The sequence below is a fragment of the Aquarana catesbeiana genome, linkage group LG04, assembly GCF_042186555.1.
Source record: "Aquarana catesbeiana isolate 2022-GZ linkage group LG04, ASM4218655v1, whole genome shotgun sequence".
In the NCBI taxonomy this organism is placed as follows: domain Eukaryota; kingdom Metazoa; phylum Chordata; class Amphibia; order Anura; family Ranidae; genus Aquarana; species Aquarana catesbeiana.
In genome coordinates, this window is record NC_133327.1 from 210,449,263 (window position 1) to 210,466,027 (window position 16,765).

A 16,765-nucleotide genomic window follows, 5' to 3' on the forward strand; every position below is an offset into this window, starting at 1 on the left:
CAGTTGTGACCAGACAGGGATAGGGGCCGACATTGGATCGGCATCGGGAACCTGTTTGGAAAAGGAGGAATAATTGAAACGTGACAATGCGTCAGCTGCTGAGTTGTATCTGCCGGGAATAAATGCACAGTGTATATTGAACTGATGTTGTAAAGACAGTTGTACCAACCTGCGCAGGAAGGACATGACTGCTAGGGACTTGGACCTGCCTTTGTTGATGATGTCTGCCGTGGCCTGGTTGTCGGTGCTAAAGACTACAGTTTGTCCTGTCCAGTGGTGGCCCCAGAGTTGTGTGGCTGCCACTATGGGGTAAAGCTCAAAGAGGGCAGATGTTTGGGAAAAGCCGGGTATCAATAGTATCTGTTGAGGCCAGGGTCCTGAAAACCAATGATGGCCAAAAATTGCCGCGAAACCTGTGGAGGCTGCGGCGTCCGTTACCACCTGGGGTGAATGGACCGAAACTATAGGTATGAATAGAGATATGCCATTCCAGGCGGACAAGAATTCCTCCCACATGGATAGGTCCGCTATGGCTGCGGAGTCTAAATTCAGAATCTGATCAGGGTCTTGAGTTTCCGACAGAAATCTGAGTAGGCGTGATACAAATGTGCGGCCTTGTGGAATAATTCGCATAGCGAAGTTGAGCATACCCAGGAGGGACTGCAACTGTTTTTTGGTACAGTCCTTGGTGTGTGTAAACTCGTGAAGGACTGCCCTAATGCGTGTTAGTTTGTCGAGGGGGAGACTGGCTTGCATTGCGCAGGTATCCAAGCTGACCCCGAGAAAAGTGATGCTATTTGCTGGGCCATCGACTTTGTGCTCGGCAATAGGAACATTGAGGTTTCCAAAAATTACCCTAAGTTTGTCGAGATCTCCTGGGGGCTTGCTGGGTGGTTCTATCAGTAGGAAGTCATCTAGATAATGGATGACTTCATGGCATTGACCCTTGTGTAATAGTATCCAACCGAGGGACTGGGCGAACGTGTCGAAGAGCCACGGGCTACTCTTCGAACCGAAGGTGAGCTTTGTAGCAAAATAATATGCTTCCTTCCACTTGATGCCATGCCAGCACCAAAGGGATGGGTGGATGGGCAGGAGCTTGAAGGCATCCGAGATGTCGGCTTTGGAGAGCCAGGCGCCTGTGCCTGCTTTGATGATCGCTTGTATTGCCATGTCCACGGAAGAATATTTTAGGGAAAACTCCTCGGAGGGGATCAGGGAATTGAGGCTGGGTATGTGGGAAGAATGAGGCGCAGACAAGTCGTACACCAAACGCAATTTATTTGAAAACTTGCCCTTGACAAGCCCAATAGGGCTGACTCTCCATGTGTTGAAAGGGGGGCAACTGAAAGGGCCTATCACGTAACCTCGATCCACCTCTGCCTGTAAGAGCTGATCTATGGCTTGTTCGTCAATGGCTGCCGAACGAAGATTGGCACATTCGTGGGTAGTGTGGGGTAGTGAAATGAGGCCGGTGTGAAAGCCTGCTGTGAAGCCTTGGATAAGGAAGGTGGCCAGGGAAGGGGTGGGATGTGAAGTGAGATACCATCCTAACCATAAGAGGTTGATCCGGCTTAGTCACGCCTTCTTGTGTTGCTTGACTTCGCACAAAATCCTAGGGTGTGCTCTATGACATAAGGTGCAGAGGTGAAGTAGACGGCACTGGCTGAAGTTGCAGGACCCCTGATTAAAGTTATTACAGATGGCTGCCCCTCCCACGGTTCGGACTGGGCGTCCGAGTTTGTCCACCTGAGGCGTTGGTTCAGGGATCGGCTGACCCTGTACTGAACCTGAGGTAGAGGGAAACTCGAAAGGCCGTCTGGTTGCCGTATTGGCGCACCAGGTGGCAGTGTGGGTGGAAGACTGGCAAATCGCACACAGAGGTGAGCGTAAGCCGGCAAAGTGGCGGCAGAAGAGCTCTGTATCCATGAGACTCCAATCTGTCGTGATCTGGAACTGTATGAGTCTGGCCGCGGCCTTGGCTGAAAAGGAACGATGGTAGTCGTAAAAGGCAAAACCTCCGTACTTGTGGCCCAAGTCTACCACAGTATGGAGATACAAGTCCAGCTCTTCCCGCCTGCTAGGGGTGGCTGAGCACAGGACATCTCTGAGCATGCCAAAGGCCAGGGTAAACTCTGAGACTGTTAGCTTGCGGTTCAATCTGGGGTCTTTGGCTTTAAGGACCACTGATATGTCACCCCAGGAGTAGGCTTTATTTTCTGCCAAATCATGCACGGAAATGAGGAGAGAGGCCAGGTTGACGTCCTTGCCGTCCAAGATGTCCTTCCTGATACTGGTTGGGACCAGGTGGGAGGGGTAGACAATGTGGCTCGAGCCTGAGGTACCTGCAGGAAGAGGTGTCAAGCTTTGAGTTGCCGTTGGGTCGGGGACAGCCGTGGCCGGTCGGGCCTCCAGAAGTGCAACCCTGGTTTGGACGTCTGCCACTGAGGTGGATAGAGATGACACCATCGTGTGTAACTGTGAAATGGCCGATGATATCGACTGAAGGGATGCCTGTTGGGTACTGGGTCCTGCTGCTGGTGGGGGAAAGAGGAGTTTGAAAAGCTCGCCTTTCCTTGCTGTGGCGGGGAAGGGGACACCTCTGCGTCTGAGCTCTGCCGTCAGTTTGGGGATAGTCCATCCCCTAAGGGATTGCACGCTGCCGCTTTCTGAGACTGGAGAAGGTGACAGAGGGGCCGTGAGGTCTTCGCTGCCGGTCTGAGACATAGTTGCTCTGGTGAAGATTCTCTTGAGCTTATATTTCCTGGTTGACTGTAACCTATTAGGGGTGAGATGAATTTCAAGTTTTTTCTTTGATCCGCTGAGTCATACTTACCCGACTTATTCTCCCATTCCCCCCTTTTTTTTTTTTTTTTTTACCTGGGGGGGTTTCGTCCAACCTGGTGCAGGGTGGACCTACTGAACTTTGACTGACCTGAGAAAAACGAAAAGGTGACAATTCGTGAAGGGATTGCTAACTGATTTTTTGAAGCAACGATTTGTATGACAATGAAATGATTCGAAATGTTTGCCTTGATTATGAATGGACTCCATGACAGAGGTCCGGCCTGGTCGTCGTCATTGATTCGACCAAGAACCGGGCTCTGGAGCATGTATTGAAATGAGGCAAGTGAAAACATTGGTGCACGCGGGACGATCTGGTGCCTGTTTGATGCATCTGGATTCGAATCGGAGCACCGTATGAAATGAAATGAGAGAAATGATTATTAGACCGAGGCTTGAATTGGTTGTGCCGTGTTTGCGACTGGCAACCAACCGAGCTCTGGTATAGGTATGAAATGCTGTTTGGAACCAGCGAGGCATTCCGTAAAGAATCGGTGCATGTCAGATGCGACTGGTTCCGAAACGGTGATGCGTTGTGGGAGTGAAATGGTAGTAGGCTGCATGGCAGAGACATGGATCCATCCCCCGATGTCTGCGGTTAGCTATGATCCGGACTTTGAAGCATGTATCAGAAATGAGGCCAAGCCCTGGGGTACGCCATAATGAATCGGTGCATTTCCATGCGACTGGATTCATGTGTGAACGTGATACGTGGAAATGAAATGATAACCATGACAGAAGGTACGAATTACTGATAAACGTAACCCTGGAGCATGTATAGAAATGAGGCCAGTCCTGGGGCACGCCGAGACGAATCGGTGCATTGCCATGCGACTGGATTCATGTCGGAACGTGATAGGTGGAAATGAAATGATAACCATGACAGAAGGTACGAATTACTGATAAACGTAACTCTGGAGCATGTATAGAAATGAGGCCAGTCCTGGGGCACGCCGAGACGAATCGGTGCATTGCCATGCGACTGGATTCATGTCGGAACGTGATAGGTGGAAATGAAATGATAACCATGACAGAGGTATGAATGACTGAAAACGTAACTCTGGAGCATGTATAGAAATGAGGCCAATCCTGGGGCACGCCGAGACGAATCGGTGCATTGCCATGCGACTGGATTCATGTCGGAACGTGATAGGTGGAAATGAAATGATAACCATGACAGAGGTATGAATGACTGAAAACGTAACTCTGGAGCATGTATAGAAATGAGGCCAATCCTGGGGCACGCCGAGACGAATCGGTGCATTGCCATGCGACTGGATTCATGTCGGAACGTGATAGGTGGAAATGAAATGATAACCATGACAGAGGTATGAATGACTGAAAACGTAACTCTGGAGCATGTATAGAAATGAGGCCAATCCTGGGGCACGCCGAGACGAATCGGTGCATTTTGCATGCGACTGGATTCGTGTCGGGACGTGATACGTGGAAATGAAATGATAAGCATGACAGAGGTACTAATGACAGACAATAACGTAACTCTGGAGCATGTATAGAAATGAGGCCGTAATAACTGGGGCACACCGGAACGAATCGGTGCATCTTTTGGTGCGACTGGATTCGAATCGGAGCGCGGTAGGTGACTGAAATGAGAAATGTTTGAAATGATTTGAAATGTCAGAAATGAGTTTAGAAATGTTTCAGAAATGAGAAATGATTGGTATTGAACTGACTTGATCCGATTAAATTTGAAATGTCAGAAATGAGTTTAGAAATGTTTCAGAAATGAGAAATGGTTGGTATCGAACTGACTTAATAAATTGCAAATTGCGACTCGCTATGGCTGTCTACCGACGCATATATATATATATATTTTTTTTTTTTTCCTTTTGAATACCGACATGCTAGAAATGAAGCGACGTCTGTGTCGCGGTGCTGTCGAAATGGTAACATATCGAACGTACAAGCGATATACATTGCAGTTTGTGAAATGCGAGTGAAACGAAAATTTGAAATCACGGTTTAGTGACATGATATGAAACGAAAAGTCCGACGGGACCTTACCTGCGACAGGCAAGCCAGACGCGTGGTACAAAATACGAACGAAAAACGCGGACTTCGAAGGTTTTGATTACGGAATATCGAATACGGGAACTTGCGAGGCAAGAACTTGCGGACGCTGGTATATCGAATAGTCGGCCTAGTGACGTATATCGCGCACAGGAAACCGACAAGCACCACAGGTGAGCGGGCTGCTTAAGTACCCCCCGGGCTCCTCCCATAAATTCAGGCCACCATACTGGCCTTCCTACATATATACACATATACACACACATACATATCGTGTTTCCCCAAAAATAAGCCCTACCCAAGAATAAGACCTAGCGTGATTTTCGGGGAGTGCTGCAATATAGACCCTACCCCGAAAATAAGCCCTAGTAAAATCCTTGTAAAAATATGTAATCTGTTTTGTAAAAAGATTATATAATGTCCAGTGTATCTCCTTTTGTTTATTGTCGAAAATACCTTATTTACAGCGCAGCTGGGTGCTCACTTGACCCGCTAGAGATCCTCTCCTCTCCTCACTGCTGAGGAGATCTTAGCCCCTCACTCGGCAGTGCTCGAAGCGAGAAAGAATAACTCTGGCAGGTCACGTGAGCGCCCAGCGGCGCTGTAAATAACATATTTTTGACAATAAAGTTACAAAAGGAGACACACTGGACATTATATAATCTTTTTACAAAACGGATTACATGTCTTTACAATGGCTTTAACTATGGTTTATTTTGGGATTAAAGATGCCATAATGATGACTCTTGAGCTGACAGGGGGAGAGAGGGAGAGAAGACAGGGGACACAGGAACTTTTTAAAAACATTTATTGTTTTATCCTAGGTTTTTGAGAACATAGAGAGGAGTAAATGACACAGCACAAGCACTGTGCTGTCTATCATGCTTTAAAGGATCAGGATATATGTATATATTTTTTTAGTGTTACAAACACTTAAAGATCGTCATTTTTCATACGTAAATAAATAAGACATTCTCTGAAAATAAGCCCTAGTGTGTTTTTTGTAGCCCAAATTAATATAAACTCAGTCTTATTTTTGAGGAAACACGGTATATATATATATATATATATATATATATATATATATATATATATATATAGAGAGAGAGAGAGAGAGAGAGAGAGAGAGAGAGAGAGAGAGAGATATTTATTTATTTATTTATATTTACACACTGTATATCTTATTTCAAAAAAATTCAGAAAATACAACTTACTCATGCAGCAAGGGGCGGACAACAGTGCTACCTTGGGTGTGTGCTTCAAACATCAGAGTATATAAATATGGAAGAAGCCTGTATCTGATATTCAGGACATTTCTGGAAAGGGTTTTAAAGTTTTCATCAAAACTAACAGGATCTTGCCTCTAAAAAAAATAGAGAATAAATACATTCATAAATACATTTTAAATATTATAAATCATGCATAATAATATTATTAATAATAATAATAAATAGAAGAAATATTACAATTTAAAACATTACACTCTCAGTTTATGTCACTGATTGCAATTCTAGTAATAATTTTGTAAGGCTACAAAGGTGACTTGGGATAAACCATATTTAGGTAATGTGTCATTATGAGATAATGCAGTTTGGAAGAAAGTAGAATGAATCCAGTAGAAGAGTTATTAAAATAGAATTGTCAATGTACCAGTGTCAATACTCCCCGGTGGTCTCAGCGGGAAGTATTGCTATTTTTAAAAGACTCCTGGATGTGCATCTTAGTGAACACAACATACAGGGATATGGGAAATGATTATCAACATTGACACACGTACACCTTTGCAGATTGAACTGGATGGACTATTGTCTTTATTCAACCTTACCTACTATGTAACTATTGTAGCAGGGCATCCCAGAGAGAGCCAAGAAAAGTCTTGTTCTGGGTTTATACGCCTCCCAGGCTCCTCTCATACACGTTCAGGGATCTCTGATCCACGATCCAGTTTGGATCTTGGTCCTCTCCCCCAGGCTAATTTAAACTCACCTGTGACAGACAGCCTTCACTCTCTGCCTGGGAAACACAGACAACACTGGTCTGTGAGAGCAAAAGGTTGGTAAAAAGCTGTTAAGCTGTATCTTTGGAAGCTGACAAGCTGTAGGCTTCAGCCCAGTAGTTAGGGCCTGTATATATTGTGTAGTTAGTGCCAAGACACGGTTAGGTTTTTGTTTGACTATTTTTGTTCTGTTTGTTTTCTGAAACACTGTACAGCACCTGTATATAGACTTGTATTTATCACCATTATTTAAGTATTTAACACCGCACTGTTTGTCACTACCACATTGGATTTGGTATCTGTGCCTGAAAGACTACTTATCCAAGGGAGCTTTGTACCGCTTACCTGTCCCCCAGGTTACACTATGTATTTAAGTATATAATCTGTATTCTCTAAAAAAAAAAAAAGTACAACCCTCACATTTTTGTAAATATTTTATTATATCTTTTCATGTGACAACACTGAAGAAATGACATTTTCTACAATGTAAAGTTGTGAGTGTACAGCTTGTATAACAGTGTAAATTTGCTGCCCCCTCAAAATAACTCAACACACAGTCATTAAGGTCTATACCGCTGACAGTAAAAGTGAGTACACCCCTAAGTGAAAATATCCAAAATGGGCCCAAAGTGTCAATATTTTGTGTGGCCACCATTATTTTCCAGCACTGCCTTAACCCTCTTGGGCATGGAGTTCACCAGAGCTTCGCGGGTTGCCACTGGAGTCCTCTTCCACTCCTCCATGATGACATCATGGAGCTGGTGAACTTTAGAGACCTTGCGCTCCTCCACCTTCCATTTGAGGATGCCCCACAGATGCTCAATTAGGTCTGGAGACATGCTTGGCTAGTCATCACCTTTACCCTCAGATTCTTTAGCAAGGCAGTGGTCATCTTGGAGATATGTTTTGGGGTTGTTATCATGCTGGAATACTGCCCTGCGGCCCAGTCTCTGAAGGGAGGGGATCATGCTCTGCTTCAGTATGTCATAGTACATGTTGGCATTCATGGTCCCCTCAATGAACTGTAGCTCCCCAGTGCCAGCAGCACTCATGCAGCCCCAGACCATGACACTCCTACCACCATGCTTGACTGTAGGCAAGACACACTTGTCTTTGTACTCCTCACCTGGTTGCCACCACACACGCTTGACACCATCTTAACCAAATACGTTTATCTTGGTCTCATCAGACCACAGGACAAGGTTCCAGTAATCCATGTCCTTAGTCTGCTTGTCTTCAGCAAACTGTTTGTGGGCTTTCTTCTGCAACAACTTTAGAAGAGGCTTCCTTCTAGGATGACAGCCATGCAGACCAATTTGATGCAGCGTGTGGCGTATGGTCTGAGCAATGAAAGGCTGACCCCCCCACCTCTTCAACCTCTGCAGCAATGCTGGCAGCACTCACACGTCTATTTCCCAAGGACAACCTCTGGATATGACGCTGAACATGTGCACTCAACTTCTTTGGTTGACCATGGCGAGGCCTGTTTTGAGTGGAATCTATTCCGTTAAACCGCTGTATGGTCTTGGCCACTGTGCTGCAGCTCAGTTTCAGGGTCTTGACAATCTTCTTATAGCTTAGGCCATCTTTATGTAGAGCAACAATTCTTTTTTTCAGATCCTCAGAGAGTTCATTGCCATGAGGTGCCATGTTGAACTTCCAGTGACCAGTATGGGAGAGTGGGAGCGATAACACCAGATTTAACACACCTGCTCCCCATTCACACCTGAGACCTTGTAACACTAATGAGTCACATGAAACCGGGGAGGGAAAATGGCTAATTTGGCCCAATTTGGACATTTTCACTTAGGGGTGTATTCACTTTTGTTGCCAGCAATTTAGACATTAATGGCTATGTTGAGTTATTTTGAGGGGACAGCAAATTTACACTGTTATACAAGCTGTACACTCACTACTTTACATTGTAGCAAAGTGTCATTTCTTCAGTGTTGTTATATGAAAATATAATGGGGATGTCCAAGGCATGCCCATCCACTAGGCAGTCCGTTGGTATAGAAAAGCCTATATTTATAGTTTCAGAACAGTGAAAATAATGTGTCTGCAAAAATGTTTGCTAAAAACCATGCAAATAAATCAGCTGAAGTGGATTGCTTTTTCTGAACAAAAGCAAACATGTATTGTAAGAAAGGTTCCTGAAGATTTTAAAATAAAAGTTTAAAAGTATAAATTGGAATACCAGATTACACATGGTTAAACAAATCATATACTTATTCAGTTTTATGTTATCAGTTTTAAATAATTAAGTGACTCACAATGTAATCTTTCCCATTATGATTTCTAGAATATGGGTAGAATGCACCCAGCTCCATCCAGCGAGCACACAGTTCATATGTCGTGTCTCCAAAGAAGCCACAAATATCTGCACCAGTCTACAAAAATAAATACATACATATACATAATTTGGTAGTATTTTCAAGAGATCATTATGTATAACTTAAAATAAAATAAAATGCTCTTACATAAGATATTCCAAAAAGACTGAACTCCATCATGCCTGCAAAAAAAGAGGATTATTTGTATAACATACTGAATAAAAAAGGTATATCTTATTCATAAAAATATAAGAATATATGCCATGCCTAGCTTGCTAAACAAACATTTGCCAAGGTTTTTTTTCTTTTAGTAAACACTGTTTTGTTCTTTTCCCATTCTGTTTTGTATATCAATACTGCTTATCCCCTCTCAACACTTTCAGGTCTTTCTTGTCTACAGCCATTCCAATGTCAGCTGCACATCTTTGCTGTGAGCCGGCTTCCCTATATTGACAATTGTGGACTATGCCTCAGCAATGTGCATCAGTGCGGCTACTTGAAGCCCCATCAGGGAAACATGTGCCAGGGTTACAATGCAGAAGAATTAGAACACAGATGTCACCCTATAACAGGTGTCTGAATGAGAACCTTCATGGTAGGATCACCAGCAACTTTTTTAATGAAAGATGCGGATTTAAAGACTAACTTCACCTTTTACTAAAAAACAATAAATTCACATTTTTTTGCAGGTTAAAAAAGCAGCAGATCATGGGGGAAATTTCAGGCTTCTGCACACCCCCCCACTGTACGGGCTGTCAGCTTGCAAACTAGAGTGAGTGTAAATGGACAATGAGTGCACTGATCAGTACCCTTGTGGCCTGTTCAAACTACAAGTCCATCTGCCGTGGTGGAAGACAGGACTGTGTAGGCAGAGCCCCACACAGCCGGGAAGTATTCAAAATGTGACAGCGTGTTGGCAGAGATTCCCCAGTCTGCTGTCACAGGGAGGGGGAGATTGGCTGTGCAGGGGGTTGGTCTGGAGCATGTTACACGTTAGAACCTAAATATGGGTGCAACCTGTAACATTCTTCATAAGGTGAACTTACCCTTTAACCAAATGCAGACCGGGCCATAGCCGAAAGACGGCTACAGCATGGTCGGCTTATTCTGGGAGGGCGTCCATGGACGTCCTCACAGAATCACGCACTCGGGAATGTCTGTGACCGTCGGGTCCTCCAGGCCCGGTGCGTCACAGAACCGGGTGAAGGGCCAACCACAGCGGCCCTTTACCATGGGATCACTCCATCCAATGATGGAGCGATCACTTGTCAACAAACCGGAGCTTGTCCGGTGTAGCTCCACCCCTCTCCTCGCAGATATCGGTACAGTGTGCAAGGAGAGGAGGGAGCCGGGTGCAGCAGTGCTGTGGGCTGTCTCTGGGATGCCCACAGTGCTGATCTGTGCCCATCCATGCTACATACCTGGCTCCTCCATGCTCCACATGTGCTGAAAACATGCCTCATATGTGCCCATCCATGCCCCATATGTGCCCATCTATACTCCATCCCAGGCTCATCGGTGCTCCATCCATCCATGCTTCATCCATCCCTGGCTCATCCATGCTCCATCCATCCCTGGCTCATCCGTGCTCATCCATGCTCCATCCATCCCTGACTCATCCGTGCTCCATCCATCCCTGCCTCATCCATGCTCCATCCATCCCTGGCTCATACGTGCTCCATCCATCCCTGGGTCATCTGTGCTCATCCATGCTCAATCTGTGCTCCATCCCTGGCTCATCCATGCTCCATCCATTCCTGGCTCATCCATGCTCCATGCATGCTATGTGTTGGAAATATCTTATAAATGGACAACTTTCTGTAAAAAAAAAAAATGCGTTTTCACTGTCTTTCCACGTTTTCCAAAAACTTGTGGAAAAAAATGAAATGTTCAAAAGACTCATTATGCCTTACAGAATATATGTTGGAGTGTTTACTTTCCAAAATTGGGTCATTTTATGGACGTTTACATTGTCCTGATGCTCCAGGGCCTTCAAAAGTGTAAGAGGTAGTCAAAGAATGAAATGTATAATTTATGTCCCTAGAACATCTGATGTTGCTCCCTGCATGTTGGGCCTCTGTATGTGGCCACGCTGTGTAAAAGTCTCACATGTGTGGTATCGCCATACTCAAGAGGAGTAGTAGAATGTGTTTTGGTGTATAATTTGTGGTATGCATTTGCTGTGTGAGAGAAAGAACCTGTTAATATGACAATTCTGTGGAAAAAATAAAATAAAATCTTCATGTGGGACAAAATTACAACTTCAAAAAACTCACAATGCCTCTTACTAAATACCTTGGATTGTCTACTTTCCAAAAAGGGGTCATTTGGGGGGTATTTGTACTTTCCTGGCTTGTTAGTGTCTCAAGAAATGAGATAGGCCGTCAGTACATCAGGTGTGATCAATTTTCAGTGATTGGCACCATAGCTTGTAGACTCTATAACTTTCACAAAGACCAAATAATATACACCAATTTGGGTTATTTTTACCAAAGATATGTGACAGTATAAATTTTGGCCACAATTTATGAAGAAAAATTACTAATTTGCTAAATTTTAAAACCGTAACAAAGAAAAATGCTTTTTTTTTTTTTTACAAATTTTTCGGTCTTTTTTAATTTAAATTTATAGCGCAGTGGTGATCAAATACCACCAAAAGAAAGCTCTGTTTGTGTAAATAAAAAGGACAAAAAATTCATATGGGTAGCATGTTGCCTGACTGAGTAATTGTCATTCAAAATGTGAGAGCACTGAAAGCTGCAAATGGTCTGGTTAGGAATGGGGTTTAAGTGCCCAGTGGTCAAGTGGTTAAAAGTATTGAAAATGACATTTGAAATTACATTTTAACATTTTAAAGCTATTGTGGGATTTTATTAGATTGTATATGTGACTGAATTTAATTACATAATCACTGGTAACATTTTGTTGTCTTTGCCTTACCAACTACAGACAAGATTTCAGTAGTATAAAACTAAATTTCTAGTGAAAAATCTTCTATATTCATTATTTGATTATTTTCCCTTACAGCCATTACCAGTATCATTCACGGATCAAGGATTTTACATAAATATTACATTCTGAAAATGGCTTACCAATGATAGATTTATCTATCTGATTCCAAGCAGCAGTATTATCTCCGAGCCAGTGTCCTATCCATTGACCAACTGTCGGGAAGGTGGAGCGGCTAACAACAATTGCTCTTTTTCCTGTTAAATTGCGTATAGTCCTATTTGCACAGAATGTGACACAAATTAGCAGACGTATAAAGCCAATAATTATTAACAAATGAAAAAAGGAACAGTAAATTTGCTTTTCAGCTGGCACTTTTTATTAATATGCCTTAATTAAATCTGCAGTTTACTCATTTTCACCCACTACTTTGGAGGTATATGCAGCAATGCTGTATAGGCAAATAACTATACAGCAGTGAGTACAAAATATGAGTATAACATTAAGAGATAATATTTGGTTTCATCAATAGATAAATGCCAGCACACAGTCAGAGTTTTGTTTCAGGTCCATGAATCTTAGATTTGCATTTTCATTTATTAAATTGTGCTTGATGAAAAGGAACATTTTATGCGCTAAACTTTATTTTTCAAATGTTTATTTAAGAGTTCCACTGATGCAAACAAATCAGACAGTAGCACAGTATAGCAACAGGTTTAGCAGTTGCTATTGTAAATGGTATGGCAAAATCATAGATATATGCATCAATTTATAAAGCAGTTCACTTGAACTTGTTCATAATATAAATTACTACCTAATGTAGATCCTTGTGTAATCTGTGACTACATACTGCCAGAATATTGACATATTCATGTGAAATTTAATGTATGGTGGAAACAATCTTTTCTGTCTTAAGAAACAATAAGTGATTAGGGGAATATTCTAGTAATGAGAAAAGATTTACCTATCTAGTCTAGTATGGAAAAAATTAAAATAAAAACAAAATATCTAGTCTAGTTTTTACCTATCTAGTCTAGTATGAAAAAAAAAAAATATCCAGCCTCGTTTTAAAAAACTTGAAAGAAAAAAATCCTCCTTAAAATGATATTCAGTACAATGAGTTTTAAATTAATTATTTTTTGAAAGACCACTTCTCTTTAGCTATGGGTTACTGCATTTAGGTTTCCATTTTGAAACTTGAATTTGCATAATGCTACATAGTTTAGTTATCTATTAATTTACTGAACTTGTGCAAAAATTCTAGCATATACTGTAAGTAAATCAAACCATACGGCTTCAAATCTGTTCGAGCTTCCACAAATTTATAAAGACTGACCTGCATTGGAGCTAATTTTAAAAGATTACCTTATTTGCACCAAAACTGACTATAGATCAATGTTAAAATTACTAAATGCACTTTTTTTTTATTAATAGAAAGCAGCTCAATATTAATCTATGGGTGAAATAATGAGGCTGGTTATTGCACTCTCATCGTTTCTAAATCTTGGCTGATAATGGAACATTGGTTCTGTGCCAGATATAACCTTCTTTCAATCAAGAAAGGGAAGTGACCTTCATATTTTCTTTTATTACAGTTATATTTAAATTAGCAAAGATTTTCAGGTCATGGATACCCATAAAATGCTCCTTTTTCAGCTCCTGTTCATTGGAGTGAAAATTAAACATTCCTAATGTACAGTCATTAAATCTTATATTAACTGCCAAAATACTAATTTTAGAAATGAAAATTAGCAGTGACTGAAATTTTCTATGCAAATAAAGGCTTATGAATAATTGAAAGAATCACAGTACAAAAAATGCATACAGTATGCGCATAAAGCAATTTAAAGGTAGTCTGTGTATTTATTTTGCAGTCCAAAATGTATTGTACCCAGTAAAAAAGAAACTGAATGAGCCAAATGACTCAGTAGAAATTAGGTTATATTATTAATGTTTCTAATTATCACACTACCTGAGGCAGAATGTTTTAGTGATTGATTGTTTTGATTACTTGAAGTAATCAGAAGGTAATCAGGAGGTGGTTTTACCAGGAGAACACTCTAAGAGTACCAATATTTGAACATAAGTTTGGATTATATAATGTGATGAGATATGATGGTCGAACATTTTGTCATAATATAATTTACTTGTAGGCTGCTAGGTTTTATTATTTCCTGATTAGATTGATTAAACATAGCTGAAATCGAATTATGTCTTTTTTAAGCAATCAGGAGGGTGACTTTATTCTGGAAACAATAATGGGAAATTTGGATTTGTTATGTAAACAGATATCAGATACAAGTTATACAATAGCTCTAAAATTGTTTCATTAGGTATCAGAAAACTCCACTAAGACCCACAGATGTCAGATGCTTATTATTTTTATTATATTATTATACAGGATTTATATAGCATCAACAGTGGGGATGGGCCCCCTGTTCAGTTCGCAGCAAAATTCTTGAACAGGCAAAATGTTCTAGCCCGGACAGTGAACCCCATTGAAGTATAAGGGAGCCAAACAGGAAACATCAAAAGTGCCCATTTTGAATGCTTATATGCAAGTAATGGAGTATAAAAGGGGTATGGGGGTCTGGTTACTGCCCTGGGGGGCATGTATCAATATTTTATTATTTTTTTTAACTATTGTTTTTTCAGGAGCAGTGATTTTAATTATGCTTAGAGTGCAACAATAAAAATGAAAAATTACACAATGAAGTAGTGCATCTGTAGCATGCTTAAAACATGCTACAGCAAAAATTAAAAATGAAATTTTTAAAGAAAAAAACGAGTTGAATCCCAGTTACAATTGCTTGCACCCGCCTTTTGAAAAATAAAGAAAAAACCGCTGTGGGATCCCCCCAGTCCATACCAGGACAAGGGCCTCTTCCCGACAACCCTGGGCTGTGGTTGTCTGGGTCTGTGGGTGAGGGCTTTTATCGGAATCTGGAAGCTCCCTTTAACAAGGGGGCCCCCATATCCTGGCCCCCCCTATGTGAATGGGTATCGGGTACATCGTACCCCTACCCGTTCACCATAAAAATGTCAAAAAGTAATAACCACAAGAAACAGTTTTTGACAAGTCCTTTATTAAAAAATAAAACAAATTGTGTCCCTCGATGTATATCCATTGTCAATCACGACGCCCGCCGGACCCGAAAAATAGTAAAAAAGTAAAGTCGCTCTCACCTCCTGGAAAGCCTTATGCTGTATGCCCGCTCTGCGCTTTGACATTACTTATATAGGCTACTTCACCAGGTGGCACCGCCCCTTCTGACATCACCTCTTCCAAATATAAAGAGAACAATACATGTCCCTGGACCAAATTTGTCTGTTTCTAGGACCATGCATTATCATGTAACACATGCATTGTTGTTTGTTTGCCTTGGAATATTTTTGTCCTTTCCTCACTCCGTAGCTAGGGGATTCTGTAGGTACTTAGTCCACCCTTCTTCTTCATGTTTTAGTCTCCATTTATCACATGTGCTGTATTCTGCTGGAGCTGGGCACACTATGATTTTTTGACCTGATCTGATGTCAATAGTTACATAGTAGGCTAGGTTGAAAAAAGACACAAGTCCATCAAGTCCAACCTATGTGTGTGATTTTATGTCAGTATTACATTGTATATCCCTGTATCACATGTGCTGTATTCTGCTGGAGCTGGGCACACTATGATTTTTTGACCTGATCTGATGTCAACAGTTACATAGTAGGCTAGGTTGAAAAAAGACACAAGTCCATCAAGTCCAACCTATGTGTGTGATTTTATGTCAGTATTACATTGTATATCCCTGTATGTTGTGGTCGTTCAGATGCTTATCTAATAGCTTTTTGAAATTATTGATGCTCCCCGCTGAAACCACTGCCTGTGGAAGAGAATTGCACATCCTAACTGCTCTTACAGTAAAGAACTCTCTACACAGTTTAAGGTTAAACTGCTTTTCTTCTAATTTTAGTGAATGGTCGCGTGTCTTATTAAAAGATTTATCCCTATTGTGGGGTCATCAGTATGGTATTTATACACTGAAATCATATTCCCTCTCAAGTGTCTCCTCTCTAACCTTTCCTCATAACTAAGGTCCTCCAGTCCCTCTATTAGTTTTTTTGCCCTTCTCTGGACTCGCTCCAGTTCCAGCACATCCTTCCTGAAGACTGATGCCCAGAACTGGACAGCATACTCCAGGTGCGGCCGGACCAGAGTCTTGTAGAGTGGGAGAATTATTGTTTTATCTCTGGAGTTAATCTCCTTTTTAATGCATGCCAATATTCTGTTTGCTTTGCTTGCAGCAGCTTGCATGCCATTGCTGAGCCTGTCATCTACTAGGACCCCAAGGTCCTTTTCCATAATTTGCCATGTAGTTGCCCACCCAATTAATTTGTTCAGATCTTCTTGCAAAGTTCCCACATCCTGTGGAGAAATTATTGCCCTGCTTAGCTTAGTATTGTCTGTAAATACAGAGATTGAGCTGTTTATCCCATCCTCCAGGTTGTTTATGAATAATTTAAATAGGATTGGTCCCAGGACAGAACCCTGGGGGACCCCAATTTCCACCCTGGACCATTCTGAGTACTCCCCATTTATCACTACCCTCTTAACTCACCCCTGTAACCA

General features: G+C 41.8%; 1 protein-coding gene across 2 annotated transcripts in view; it reads right to left on the reverse strand.

The window, feature by feature from the left end:
• Window positions 1-16,765, reverse strand: part of SI (sucrase-isomaltase) — a 470,126-nt gene that overhangs the window by 31,240 nt on the left and 422,121 nt on the right. For both annotated transcript variants that reach the window (XM_073626133.1, XM_073626134.1), the window contains exons 60-63: window positions 12,297-12,430; window positions 9,352-9,386; window positions 9,145-9,261; window positions 6,090-6,238 (exon numbers count right to left, since the gene is read on the reverse strand). In XM_073626133.1, the coding sequence (XP_073482234.1) occupies window positions 6,090-6,238; window positions 9,145-9,261; window positions 9,352-9,386; window positions 12,297-12,430 (435 nt within the window). The remainder of the gene's footprint in view (window positions 1-6,089; window positions 6,239-9,144; window positions 9,262-9,351; window positions 9,387-12,296; window positions 12,431-16,765) is intronic.